This window comes from Microcaecilia unicolor, chromosome 10, assembly GCF_901765095.1.
Source record: "Microcaecilia unicolor chromosome 10, aMicUni1.1, whole genome shotgun sequence".
Lineage (NCBI taxonomy): Eukaryota > Metazoa > Chordata > Amphibia > Gymnophiona > Siphonopidae > Microcaecilia > Microcaecilia unicolor.
This window is the reverse complement of record NC_044040.1, coordinates 63778676-63792763: the sequence shown is the minus strand read 5'-3', so window position 1 is coordinate 63792763 and position 14088 is coordinate 63778676. Positions and strand designations below refer to the sequence as shown.

General features: G+C 39.4%; 2 protein-coding genes across 5 annotated transcripts in view; one reads left to right on the top strand and one right to left on the bottom strand.

Annotated features, from left to right (window-relative positions):
* THAP5 (THAP domain containing 5) overlaps positions 1–3122 on the bottom strand; it is a 39506-nt gene extending 36384 nt beyond the window's left edge. For 2 of the 3 annotated variants that reach the window (XM_030216031.1, XM_030216032.1), the window contains exon 1: positions 2890–3122. In XM_030216031.1, coding sequence (XP_030071891.1) covers positions 2890–2972 — 83 coding nt within the window. In that variant the 5' untranslated portion in view covers positions 2973–3122. The remainder of the gene's footprint in view (positions 1–2889) is intronic. The other variant, XM_030216033.1, reaches the window with a different exon arrangement.
* Positions 3123–3217: 95 nt separating this feature from the next.
* DNAJB9 (DnaJ heat shock protein family (Hsp40) member B9) lies at positions 3218–13257 on the top strand. Of its 2 annotated transcripts, none has more exons than XM_030216035.1 (3): positions 3218–3318; positions 8115–8349; positions 11506–13257. In XM_030216035.1, the coding sequence occupies exons 2-3, from the start codon at positions 8127–8129 to the stop codon at positions 11958–11960; spliced, it is 678 nt and encodes a 225-aa protein (XP_030071895.1). In that variant the 5' UTR covers positions 3218–3318; positions 8115–8126; the 3' UTR covers positions 11961–13257. The 2 variants fall into 2 exon arrangements, with proteins under 2 accessions (XP_030071895.1, XP_030071894.1); XM_030216034.1 differs by having other exon boundaries at positions 3316–3403.
* Positions 13258–14088: the final 831 nt, after the last annotated feature.

Genomic DNA, 14088 nt, shown 5'->3' with positions numbered 1-14088 from the left:
ATATATGGACATCTCTAGCGTTTAGCACATGCATATTCAACACACACGCTAAAAATGCTAGTGCGCCTTAAGGACCCCTTAGTTCTGCATTAATGCTTATTGTAAGTGCCAATGACTAAGGGGTCCATTTACTAAGCTGCAGTAAGCAACAGTGCACATGCTTACCGTAGCTTAAAAGGGCTTACTGTGGACCACGCTGCAGTAAGTTTGCAACTGGCATGCACTAAAAAATATTTTCCATTTTTGCATGGAGAGGGCATGTCTGGGGCAGAGAACAGGCGTTCCAGCACTATCTGTTAGTGCATCCACACTGCTGCACACTGATTAGTGCAGGATTACCGCACGAGCCCTTATCACCTATAAAACAGGTATCGCTAAGTGCTCCCGCAGCAAAGTTTTTTTTAATGGTCATGCACTAATGGCGATATGAGTGCATGGCTATTAATACAAAAAAAAAGAAAAGAAAATCAGCTATTTTACTGCTGCAGTACAAATGGCCTTAGTTTGCACTCAGGCCACTTCCTACTGCAGCTTAGTAAAAGGACCCCTAAATTCCTTCCTACCACTACTTTTGAAAATTATTGTTCAGGATAATGTCACAAATGTCAAAATTGTGATAATATCCTACAGAAAACTATAATCTTTGCATGTTGTGATATCTTTAACTATACCAAAAAGAGAGAGATCAAAGTTTACAAAGATTCTGCTGATCTGGAAAAGAGATTTATAAAATAGTAAAATTTGCTGAGAACGTTATCATTTCTAACCAGCAGAAGTCAAACTGTGCTGTCATTCACTGTATGATATCACATTGTTTTATATGCAAAGTGATATTTGCTGACGCTTTCATCCCAACCCATAATTATCATTAGATGCCTTTAACCAAAGTCATCATATATTACTGGAAACCTGACCTAACAAATTTTAAGTTAAAACTTTTCAGGACAATTTTTTTGCAGTAGATCATAGCAGCAATTATGCTGTTACAAAGCAATAGTCATACTTGATAATAAACCTCAAATATTTAGGGCACCGTTTACTAAACCACACTTGATAACACCAGAAACACCCATAGGAATATATGGGTGTCTCCAGCATTAGACAGCGCTAAAAATGCTAATGTGTCTTAGTAAACAGGACCCTTAATCTGAAGCCTAATGAAAAATGTCACCTTGTTCCTGACCATGCTGTTTGCATCGTAGCCAGCTTTTAAACACTGAGGGTGTGAGCAAATATAACATGCAACACAAAATTTCCCTTCTACACTGAAATAATTTACCCAGTATTGGGGGAAGTATTAGGAGTAGTCAAGTAATCACTGTCTGTCATCTATGACATTGTGAAGTTTTCTTTCATCTTCATGTCTGCTGGGACAGGCGCCATGGTTCAGGGCCCAGTAAGGATACCATCTCAGTGACATGTCCATACATACCCTGTCTGTAACCAAAATATTCCAACCCTCAAGCTTATATATAAACTAGTAAAAAAGCCCCGTTTCTGATGCAAATGAAACGGGGGCTAGCAAAGTTTTCTTCTGTGTGCATGTGGGAGTGTGTGTGTCCCTGCCCTCTGCCCTCTCTCCCTTTCCCTGTGCTGTCTGTCCCCTCTGCTCTCTGTCCCCTCCCCCCTCGGAGTCGAGTCCTTCGGTGTTAAGTTTCCTGCTGTGCTGTGTTTGTGTTACAGAGATAGTGAGGGCTTCTGCCCTCTCTCCCTCCTCTGAGTCCTTCACTGTTACAGAGAGAGCGATTTGATTTCGTGCTTTGCTGTGTTTTCCTTCACTGTTTGTGTTACAGAGAAAGCGAGGGCGAGGCAGACACTCATGGGGAAACCGGATATCTCTCCCCCTTCACACTTCCGGCTGGAGGCTTCATTTAGAACGTTGGGGGTGCCTTTTATGTATAGAGATGAAACAAAATTTCCTTACAAATAGGAGGTAACACTGAACTAGGATTTTAGCTAGTTCAAATGTACATCCTTGTTAAGAAAGTCAGGCTAGTTACAATCAAACCACTACCTCAAAAAAGCAGAAGATGATATACAGATTAGATTACTAACTTTAGTAGAGTTTCTAATTAGATTTAGAGTTGCCTGGCAGGGTTAAGCCAGTCCTGGGCTTACCCAAATGCATGCAAGGACTTGTAGCCTTGCTTTTCTTAGGGAAGCCAATGGGGATATTAGAATCACAAGTCCCCTGCATACAATGGGGAAAGCCCTGGACTAGATCAACCCTGTCGGGTGAATTTGGATCTAGTTGGCAAACCTAAACTTCAGAGATGCCAAATTAATCTATTCCACCCGAAGATTTCTGACCACCCCATCCTGGTGCATTATGGGCCTTGCAGTGCCCGATTCCACCCAGTGATGTCAGTGCTTCATATCCTACATTGCTTTGTGATAAGTTCAAAACCAGGACTGGATAACTTGGTATCTCTGCGACTTTACATTCCAGGGGAAGCAGCACTTGCTTGGGAGGATCAAAAAATAAAGCTCTAATCCCATCCTACCTCCCTGGCTGCTGGGGCATTCTAATAAGTATGCATTCAGGAAGAGAAATAAACAAGCCAGTCCAAGTTTTACTCCACTAATACTACGTTGGTGTACCTTTGTATTTTTACACGTGTTATTTATGCTCATTTTCTAGTTTGCTTTCGTCAGTGAAATTTAAATAGACCAAAATCCGACCTGCAGTAATTTGTAGAATCAGGGGGTGTAAAACCTAGATTATCAGCTTGTCTCCGTGATAAGGGAACTATATGCTCATATTATAATATAACTTTTATAGACTTAGAATGATACAAAGATTAAAAACAGGTTCCCCAAAATAATATTTTAATAAATAATTTTAAAAAAAGAGGTAGAACTGTCGCATGCATACAAAAAAAAACTTACGGGTAAAAACTCGGCTTTCGTTCTTCCCTGGCCGCACCCGTATCTCGGTTCTTACAAGAAAAAGCCGCACAATAGCGAGTCATATTTTGACTGGGAGTGCGTCAAACAACCGACTAAAAACAGCCGAAAACCAACGAGCTAAGTTCTGCGTCACAGGCGACCCCGTAGCCCTAGATCACCTACTTCCGTGTACATCACGTGATAGGGATCGTCGTACTTTCTATTAAACCTCCTTGTATCAAATCCAACCTCCTTCCGGTTGTTTCTGGGAGTGACGTTAAGGACGTCGAGTCATAACAGCCTTCCACGTGCGCTAACCCGTTAGATCATGTGAGTGGTGACAGCCAATGAGGTAGCGTTTCGTGGAGTTCGGAGCGTGGTGGCGCTGAGCTGGCGGGTGGGGACTGGCGGTACAGCGCAGGATAACGGGTACGTCTCGATAGTTGGGCTTCTAGGGTTATGAGGAGTTCTGAAGTGAAGTAGTGAGGTCGCGTGCGGGTTAACAACCGCTCAGGTAAGATAGCAATAAGTATTCTTTAGCTAGTTTTCTCTGTCAGTAGGACAAGGTGGGTCGTGTTTTGGAGGTCGGGTTTTTCTATCAGTGCAATTGGGAAACGAAATGGTTGGCTACGATGTGTGATATATGTTGTGTCCGCTAATGGCCTGGCTCATGAGATAAGGGGTATTGGTGGTGATTTCTGTTCCGGTATCTTTTTATTGGTCTTTATTAAGAAACTGCCAAAGCTGGCCGACGTTGACTTTGAGCTGGGGACTGTTCCCGCTCTTCTGCTGGGTATTGTGCAGCGCTGCGTACACCTTGTAGCGCTATAGAAATGCTAAATAGTAGTAGTAGTAGTATTGGTGTCTGGTAGGAATTCTTTTACATGTGTGTGAAAATGTGTTTTAATGTATGCGCTGCAGGGAGAAAGGGCTGGGGCTCGTGCTTGATTTATTTTAGGCTGCCAGGTTCCCAAGTTGTGTTGGTGAAAAATCTCCACCTTGTTTAGTGCTTTAGATGTTTTAGTTTCGTTTTTATGGTCTTTGCTTTTCAGTTGCCTTTTTTATTTAGGAGGTATAAGGTATTAACTTTTTGTAGTTGAATGTATTTGATTCGAGTTTAAGTCTTTGTTGCAGGGGAGTTACATAGTTTACATTATTATCCTCTGGTTTCACAGTGGCGCCTTTTGTATGGCTATTATTACAACTTGGGAGCTACTCTTGGTTGTAGAACAAAAATGTAGCCTAACTAATCGAAGGACTGAAAAGTAATATTGGATTTGATGTTATGAAAACAGAGTGAGTGTGTGATTTAAAACACATTAAAATGCAGAAAAGTGATAAAACTTGTAAGGGAAGAGAAAAAAAGTCCACAGTAGTAAAGTGATATATTTTTTCCCCCAAAGGATCTGTAAATTAAGGTGCTGCTTAGAAGGGGTGAAGCTCCTTGTGGGAGATTATAAAGCAATAATACAAGGATGTGTGCAATGATTAGAGGATTACTTTGCAATAGTTTTAAATACAATGTACTTAGTGCTTTTTTTTTTTTCTAGCTTTGAAGGTAATTTTGTATCCAAGCAAAAAACAGTGTCTGGTAGGAAGTGACAGTCCATTAGACCTATCCATATCATCCACTGTTTGTTCTCTCTTAGAGATCCAATGTGAAGTATTTCCTCAGATTACTTCCTAGTCTATCCCCTTTCACTTTCATCCCAGGTCCTTTTATTTCTGAGCTTCCTTTCAGTTGACAGAGATATATATATATTTTTTTATTTATTTATTTAGATTTTTGCTCACACCTTTTTCAGTAGTAGCTCAAGGTGAGTCACATTCAGGTACACTGGATATTTCTCTGTCCCAGGAGGGCTCACAATCTAAATTTGTACCTGAGGCAATGGAGGGTTAAGTGACTTGCCCGTGATCATAAGGAGCAGCAGTGGGATTTGAAATATATATATATTGTAAAGTGGATCCTCTTCCCTCAGCGATTGCAGCTCTCCACACCTGAAGAACACCTTCCAGTACTGCTCCTTTTTCCCTCAGAACAATGAAGGTTTTTATTGCCTAGGAGGGGCTTCCCTCCTTCCCTCAGTTGTGGCACCACAACACAAAACAAAAACACAGATATCATTCACCTTTCTCAATTCGGTTAGTTTCCCAGTCCCGGCTTCCACAGCTGCTTCCTCTCCCTCCCTCCTGGGGAAGAGTAGCAAATAAAAAAAAAAAATAACAAAATACTCTGTTCAGTATAGCGGGGTTTTCCCAAAACCCAGTTCACTTTTAGCCAAGCCTTACTCCACTGCTCAGTTTAGCCAGGCTTTCAAAATACAGTTCAGTTCTAGCCAAGCTTTCCAAAACACAGCTCAATTGAGCCAGGCTTTCAAAAAAAAAAAACACAGTGCAGTTCTAGCCAAGCTTTCAAAATACAGCTCAGTTTAGCCAGGCTTTCAAAACACAGTTCAGGTCTAGCCAAGCTTTCAAAATACAGCTCAGTTTAGCCAGGCTTTCAAAACACAGTTCAGGTCTAGCCAAGCTTTCAAAATACAGCTCAGTTTAGCCAAGCTTTCAAAACACAGTTCAGGTCTAGCCAAGCTTTCCAAAACACAGCTCAATTTAGCTAGGCTTTCAAAAACACAGTTCCGTTCTAGCCAAGCTTTCCAAAACACGGCTCAATTTAGCCAGGCTTTCAAAAACACGGTTCAGTTCTAGCCCAGCTTTCAAAACACAGCTCAGTTTAGCCAGGCTTTCAAAACACACAGTAATGGTTTTGCGCGGGCTCAAAGCCTAGGGTCCCACCCTCTTGGTCAGTCATACTCCTACCTGACCTCCTCCCGCATGACCCGGCTTGGCCCCGCTACTTCCTTGGCTTTCGCTGAGCCAGAGCCGAAAAGTCCATCGGCTCTTCCAGGGTGTTCTCCGGTTCAGTCAACTCCATAGGGCAAGGCTCCCCCTCTGCCTCTCTCTCCTCAGGAGCCCAATCCATATTCTCCTCGCCCCGCCCTTCTCCCAGCTGCTCACCCTTTCTTTCATTAAAGCTCTTTGGTGGCTCTTCTTTCTCCACCCACCTGTTCCACCACCTCTTCCACCAGGTTGGAGAATCAGCCTTATTCCTTCCCCTGCGGCCCTCCTCTGGAGACTCCAGGGAATGCAGATAGTTTCTCTTATCCCCGATCTCCCTTGGGGCATGCTGGGAGTTGTAGTTCTTTATTTCTAATTTTTTCCTGGGGAATGCCTGCCTATACCGGGGGTATTCTGGCCTATCCCAGGGTTCCTTTGGGGCCTGTCCTACATACTCTTTACTATATATATATATATATATATATATATATATATATATATATATATATATATATATATATATAATATCTATTTCAGTACAAAGCACTCATAGGAAAACAAAAACGGCCCACATCAAGGGATGAGAGGAAAATTAGAGTATAAAAGAAATCCAGATTACTCCATAATAATCCAAGTTAAATTCTTGGCGATCTTATATATATCCACCTGAAACATCACTTTGCTGCATTATCTAACTATTCTGGATCAAAAGTATAAGTAACATCTGGAAATGTAATTATACATTTAGAAGGAAATTTTAGAAAAAGTTGCACACTGTACCTGCACTCTCAATTTAAACTGAAGAAATTGCTTACGTCTAGCTTGTGTTGCTCTAATGATATCCAGAAAAACCTGAAGTTTCTTTCCACTAGGGAGGTGTTTAAATGCTTCTTATCTTCCTCCTCCTTTTCTTTCAAAGTATACACACTAAGATCTTTAAATCTGCACCCATATGTTTTGATGGCACTGACCATTTTAGTAGCTACCTTATGGACCAACTCCATCCTGTTTATCTCCTTTTGAAGATGCTATCTCCGGAGCTGTACACAGTACTCTAAATGGGGTCTCACTAGAGACTTATACAGAGAAATTATCACATCTTTTTCCTTCTGGCCATGCACCCAAGGCTCCCTTTGGCTGTTACCATATTCCTTTTCTACTTTTTTGGCTATCTTAAAATCATCTGATTACCTCCAAATCAAGCTCGTTGGGTATAAAAGTACTTTAGAATGCAGAATGTCTTGCTGTATCTATCATGATGAGCTCTATTATTCAAAAACTGAGTGTTTATCTCAAAGGTTTTTTTTTCATATTTAATCTATTTCTTACCTTGGTTAGTTATATAAAAATGTTTCCCATTACAAGGCTCTTTTTCTGTCATGTGCTTGTTGCAGTTACTTAAGCTGTACCTGTACTTATTTGGGTACCTCCAATAGGCTTTTAATCAATAGATTTTGTTGCCTTGTTCAACAAAGGGTAGAGAGTAAAAAAATATGCATGTTTTATTGTCTAACCTTGGTGACCAAGGCAACAAAATCTATATCTGTACAAATATACATTTCTATTTCTAGTTGTATGGTCAGAGTAGCTTGAGAAGTGCAAGCTTTTGGATACCAGGCATGTCAAACTAATTAAGGAAGCAAGGATGACATGGAAGAATGAGCCTGACCTTTATGTTCCCTGTGGTTACTCCTTAACTCATGTAATCACTGATCTTTCACCTAATGTTTTCCTCTCATTCTTTGTATTTCCAACTTGTCACAACCATTGTTGTGAATAAAAAGCTTATAGTGCCAGGATTCCAACTGCCAAGGGATTTTTCCCAGTTTTTTTTTAAATGTAATCTCTCTTTCCCCCCCCCCCCCCCTCCCTCACTACCATTTGTGACCATCTCTGGGAGAGAGATGACTAAAGACACCAGAAACAAGAAAATTAGGTTTTTAATTCCATTACAGCAATGTTTCACAAGTCTTGGAGTACCCCTTGCCAGTCAGGTTTTCAGGATATCCATAATGAATATGTATGAAAGATTTGCATATAATGTAGTCACTGTATGTAAATCAAGTTTGATAAATCAAGTTCATGCATATTCATTGTGGATATCCTGAGAACCTGACTGGCAAGGGATACTCCAGGACTGGACTTGGGAAACACGGCATTACAGCAAACAATTTGTAATATAATTATCCTTCTACGTGAAAAGAACAAACTCTAGCCCTTCTCAAAATTTTGGATCCTCCCTTTTGTTGCCCTTTTCCAGAGGTGGTCACACATACCTATCATTATAGTCAGTCCTTTTGGAGCTATATACACTACTTTTTAAGGTTGTAATTTTTTTTGTAGTGATAAACTGTTAATATTTGTGTCTTTTTTTTTTTTTTTTGTTCTAGGAATAGTTTACAATGGCAACTGCACATACACAATCTGTTTTCACATTTGCTATTTGCATTTTAATGATATCGGAATTGATTTTGGCTAAAAAGAGTTACTATGATATTTTGGGAGTACCAAAAAATGCCTCTGAGCGACAGATCAAAAAAGCTTTTCACAAGCTAGCCATGAAGTATCACCCAGACAAAAATAAGAGTCCTGATGCAGAAGCAAAATTCCAAGAAATTGCAGAAGGTAAGATTTTCTTTCTTTGCTATATACATAATTGTACTGCTTTTTTTTTTCTGTTCTAAGCATACTGTGGGGGTCCTTCAGTGCATAAATTTGCCTATATAATTACATGGGGAGGCAGCATCTTCCCCCCCCCCCCCCAAACAATAATGCCTCCTAAGTGCATTAACTCTTTGACCCTTTTGGAAACTATAATATGTGTGTGTTTTCCATCCCAAAATAAGGTGTGCAGTTAGCCTGTGAATTAGTGTATGCTGTCTTGCAAGAGACGTGGTATGTGAATTAAGTAACAGCTTTGCATCCCTTAGTACATGAGCCGTGTATGTCAAGGATGAGTTCAATGAAATTTGAGCACCTTTATAAGATCACATATGATGATGGAAAGTTGTGTGTCTTTGCATATGCTTTGAATATTTTGTAAGGAACACTTTTTTTTTATTTTTCTGATGCTTGATTTTTTTTTTTTTTAGAGTTATATGCACCAATTACAATTATAAATTGAAGAGAGCTCTCAGTAGTGTAATTCAAGATACGCTCAGCTTCTATAGATCAATCAATTAAACCCTAAGGATCAATAGAACCAGGGAATCATAATAGGATCTGTCAGATCAGCGTACCCGCCCTTATTTGGCTAAATCATTCAATGAGCCAAGCATGCTTTTCAAAGGTGGTATCACAATCCTCATCAATCCTTATTATATTTACGATTACTTTGTTCATAAATGCTTCTTTTCAAAATATTTTTTTAGGCAAGAGCCATTTTCAGTATAACATCAGGCCGAAGCCATTATGTATATAGTTACTTCAGATTCTTTCTTCTATATCTATATGAAGATTTAGAGATAATACTTAGCTTTTGTAAAGCTTTCAAGTATTGGAGACAAGATGTCACTGACATAGATCCATGTTTCGCGTTTCCATGCTGTTTCAAGGTAGTCTCCGCAAGTATATCTGATCTTAGACGCCGTCAGATATACTTGCGGAGACTACCTTGAAACAGCTTGGAAACACGAAACATGGATCTATGTCGATGACATCATGTCTCCAATACTTGAGAGCTTTACAAAAGCTAAGTATTATCTCTAAATCTTTAGATAGAATCTGAAGTAACTATATACATAATGGCTTCGGCCTGATGTTATACTGCTATAAAATGGCTCTTGCCTAAAAAAAATAAAATATATTTTGAAAAGAAGCATTTATGAACAAAGTAATTGTAAATATAATAAGGATTGATGAGGATTGCGATATCACCCTTGAAAAGTATGCTTGGCTCATTGAATGTTTTGGGTTTTTTTTTTTAAAGCATTCCCAAATGTATTTCTTTGCCTTTCACTTTCAAACAAATTTTTGTATAAATCTGTTAGGGTCCTGTTTAGTAAGGCGCATTAGCATTTTTAACGTGCCTACAATTAGCGTACGTGCTAACCATGTAGGCGCATACACGGTTAACATGTGTTAAAGATGCTAACGTGGCTTAGTAAACAGGGCCCTTAGTTTCTTTCAGTATCTCAATTATTTTGTGCCCAGCTTTAACTTAAAACCCTCAAACCAAATACTTGGCTTCTGAACTGGTTATGAGAAACTGAATCCTCACCTGAGCTTCCGCTGCTGCTAATAATAAAAAAAAAAAAGTAAAAATGAAAGAATTGGTGAAAAGTGGTTGAATTCTTTCATGCTTCTAGTTGGAATAACTCCGTCTTTTGGTGTTCTATACTTTAAAACCTTTCAGAGCAAAGGCATAAAGTCACTTTGGTTTGAAATGTACAGGCTCTCTTTAAACTCTTGCCAATTTTTTTCCCTCTATCTCTGTATTTTTGTAATACAGGTAAATTCAATTTTATTTTTATGGGTTTGGCAGCTGTTTAAATTGAAAAATTGAGCCTTAAGTGTTGAAATGCAGAAGCTTGCAAATGACTCCTGTCACATGGACAATTGCTGAATTGATGTTATCTCCTGGGGGCATGGCCCCATGTCTCTGTGGTAGGACTTGAGGGTGATATAGATGAAGAGTGAGGCCTAGGCTGTAGTGGTATACACTCCCAGGCTTCAAGGGCTATAATTTTTACAAATCTGAAATGACTGTCAAATATAAAGGTACATATAATGAAACATACATGCATCTCATCACTATGCTATTATTCCACTACTCATAAAAACAGTATTCAATGACTCCTACCCTTTATGGAGGGCTCCAGTCCCATAAATGCACACATCCTTTTTACACTTATTCCTGTGTTATCTGGTTGGCAGTTCTATATAAGAGCTGTCTCAGACACCCTTGGAAAAATAAGGTGTAAAAAGTAACTTCTTTCTTCAGCTTGCATTTCCAATGACAGCTGATTTCACTGTTCTGCTGCAGCCAAGGATAATACCTGAGCTGTCAGTTTACCCTTTTCCACTACTCTAAGTGATAGTATTCTCAAAGGGAGAGTAGGTAGGTAGGAAAGAACAGATTCTGACAATAGGCAAAAAGAGCTATTGGGGCAGACAACAGGAGAAACTGAAGAAAAGTTTTTTGTTTTGGAAATGGTTAAATATGTTATTTTTCCAAAGGTGTCTGACATCTGGTTGGCAACTCTATATAAGAGTCAACACGCAGAAATAAGTGCAAACGAGACGTATATGGGTGACTGGAGCCCTCCATAGGGAAAGGGTCATTGAGTACTGTTTTAGAGTATTGGCATATTAGCATAGTGATGCATGCTTGCTTTGTTATATGTACTTTTGTTAATATTCTCAAAAACCTCTGTTAAATTGACAGCATAGAAGCTTGTATAAATAAAACGGTAGCCTCTTTGGGGTCCAGCTCATCTCCTTTTAAAAGATTCTTGCATAGGTGCAGGTAGCACATTTTAGATGACTTGGCACCTTTTTCTAGCTCTGCTTACAAGTGTATGTATGTATGTGTGTGTGTGTGTGTGTGTGTATATATATATATATATAATGTGTATATATATATATATATATATATATATATCTATATCTGATGAATTGCAAATATTAAAAGACATTGGAAGAAAGCCAGTTTATTGATACTGATGAGTGAGTAACATTGGGAATGTTTTCAATCCAGACTTCAGGATAAAGTAGTATGTTAAAAAAAATTGGTACTGATTACTTAACAGTTTAATAAGTGTGTTTCTGTGATTTCTGCAGCTTATGAAATCCTGTCTGATGAGAATAAGAGAAGAGAATATGACCAGTTAGGTCATGAAGCTTTTACAAATGTAGGTGGCGGAAGAAGTGGCTCTGGAAACCCATTTCATCACTCCTTTAACTTCAATTTTGATGATTTATTTAAAGACTTTGACTTTTTTGGTGAAAACCGCAATGCTCATTCTAGGAAGCATTTTGAAAATCATTTCCGTAACCACCAGGAGGCTCATAACCGGCAAAGACGTCACTTCCAGGATTTTTCTTTTGGCGGTGGACTATTTGATGATATGTTTGAAGACATGGAGAAAATGTTTACATTTAATGGCTTTGACAACAGCCACAGACACACTGTGCGAACTGAGAATAGATTTCATGGGTCTAGCAAGCATTGTAGGACTGTTACTCAACGCAGAGGAAACATGGTCACTACGTACACAGACTGCTCAGGACAGTAAACTGGGTTTTCTTGGTGCATTGTGTGCAGATGTAAACAAATTAAATCATTAGTCACTTGAGAAACGATAAACTTATTTAAGTGTGGTGTGTTGAAGTAGTTTCTATTAATGCAAGAACATACAGAAGTGACGACTTAAAAAATTTTTGGTTGAAAGTATACCGTTGAATCTTTTGGAAATTCACTTTTAGAAAGATGGATGCTATTTATAAAAGACTTTCAGTAACTTAATTCTGGTCACCTTTCTCTCTTTTATAATTGAGGTTGGCAAAGTAGAGCTGCAAACTAGTTAAGTTTGAGACTTTCGTTTTGTATAGATTTCTTGCCAAGTGTCCCTGAGGCAAATACAGCTCAGCTGTCTAATATCAGCCCTTTGTGGAAGATTGTAAATGATTAGGTACTTGAACTAAAGAGTGTAAAATACCAACACTTTTGAGATGTGGCATCCACAGTTGAGAGGCACTGGAGAAAATATATCAGGGTTCTTCCATTCTCTGTTTTAATGAGCCACATCTTGTTGTTCCTTTTCCTAACTTCACAGCTGTCTGATATTATAAGTTAAATTTACCGGTATCCTATTTTATGTTCAAGAAATAAATAGTCTACAACATCTGTTACCCTATAACTTTAGGATTATTAATAACAGTTCGTGACCTTAATTTCAATTTTAAAAGGGGTTGAAAATGGAAGAATTTTCATAACAAAATTTTATACATGATCAGTTTAGTGACAAATATGTAAAGCAGTGCCTCTCAAACTATAAGTATTGATCCCTTTTAACTGTTTAAAAATGTCATCATCTCTTGAGGTCATAAAAAATTTCATATCTTCTGTCCCCTTTTTTTTTTTTTTTTTCACTAATCATGAAAACAGTATCAGTATGCAGAGGGTCCTGTATATCAATGAGCATTGTTTCTTACCCAACAGAAAATACACACAAGATGAGGGGGCAGGAGCTGTGAACATTTAGGGGGTCTTTTACGGGCATCTCGGCATTTACCGCCAGCTGATTTCTACCATGAGCTAAAAATGCTACCTCGGCTTAGAAAAAGACCCTCTAACTGACTTAACAGGTCCCATACTGAATCCCCCACTAGGGGCCAGATGCACTAAACTTAACGATTTTCCGATGACGGTAGCAGCTAACGAAAACGGAATACAGATGAGCAAATTGTTTAGAAACCCCTATTGTGATGATATGCACTAACCTTTTCCGATTGCCTTAACGCTGGAAAATGGTGGAAAATCTAATGAGAGGTCTGTACCTCTCGTTGGGTCTTCGTGGGATTGGAAAACATCATGAAATATTTTTTTTTTTATGGGGGGGGGGGGGGGGGGGAGAAAACGGCCAAGTGCTTGTCATGGATGGCCATTATGGGAGTGCTCCACTCGAAAAACAGCCCAAGTGCTCGTCAGGCGCTTCCTTTATGGACATTCTTCACTGCAGGCTCTTTTTTGGATCCCAGAATAATAAAAACGTCTTTTTTGGCCGTGCTTCACTCAGCTGAGAGACCTGGAAGTCTCTGAGCCAATCATAGCGTGTCTAGCTCGGCTGAACGCTTTGTGATTGGCTCAGGGACTTCCAAGTCTCAGCTCAGTGAAGCACTGCCAAAAAAGACATTTGAGCTGCGAAGTTGCAGGAGATGTTTCTTTTTTTTTTTTTTTTTGTCTTTGCAGCTTGTCCCCCGGCAGGCAGGCAGTCTGAACAACTGCCTGGGGGGAGCTAACCATGCTTCTGGGACTTTTGAAAGGCTTTGAAATGGATCGGATGAGTTTTTTTGTTGTTTTTTTTGAGTGAAGGACGTCCTTGGCATGCGCAGAGCAGCCAGCATAACGCTTGGTTGCTCTGCGCATGCTCGACCAGCCGACTGGCCGAGTGTTTTCCGATAGAATAGAGAATGCAAGTGAGTTACAACGAGCAGCTCATTTGCATTCCATTTTCTTAATGCATGCCCGTTCCTTACCGATTCGCTAAGGGAATCGGTAAGGGAAGGGCTCTAATGATTTTTTAGTGCATCTTCCCCTAGGAGTAGGGTCTCAATTGTTAAAGCATGCTTGTCAAAGAACCAAAAGGGAGAAATTTCCCTAGCTTGTTTGGCCTTGAATTTTAACAGGGTTTTTTTTTTTTT

Bases quoted from the DNA above. Each gene is read 5' to 3' on its own strand.
- DNAJB9 (XM_030216035.1), top strand. From the start codon at position 8,127: ATGGCAACTGCACATACACAATCTGTTTTCACATTTGCTATTTGCATT. The intron at 8,350-11,505 runs GTAAGATTTTCT...TGATTTCTGCAG, and splicing joins ATTCCAAGAAATTGCAGAAG to CTTATGAAATCCTGTCTGAT.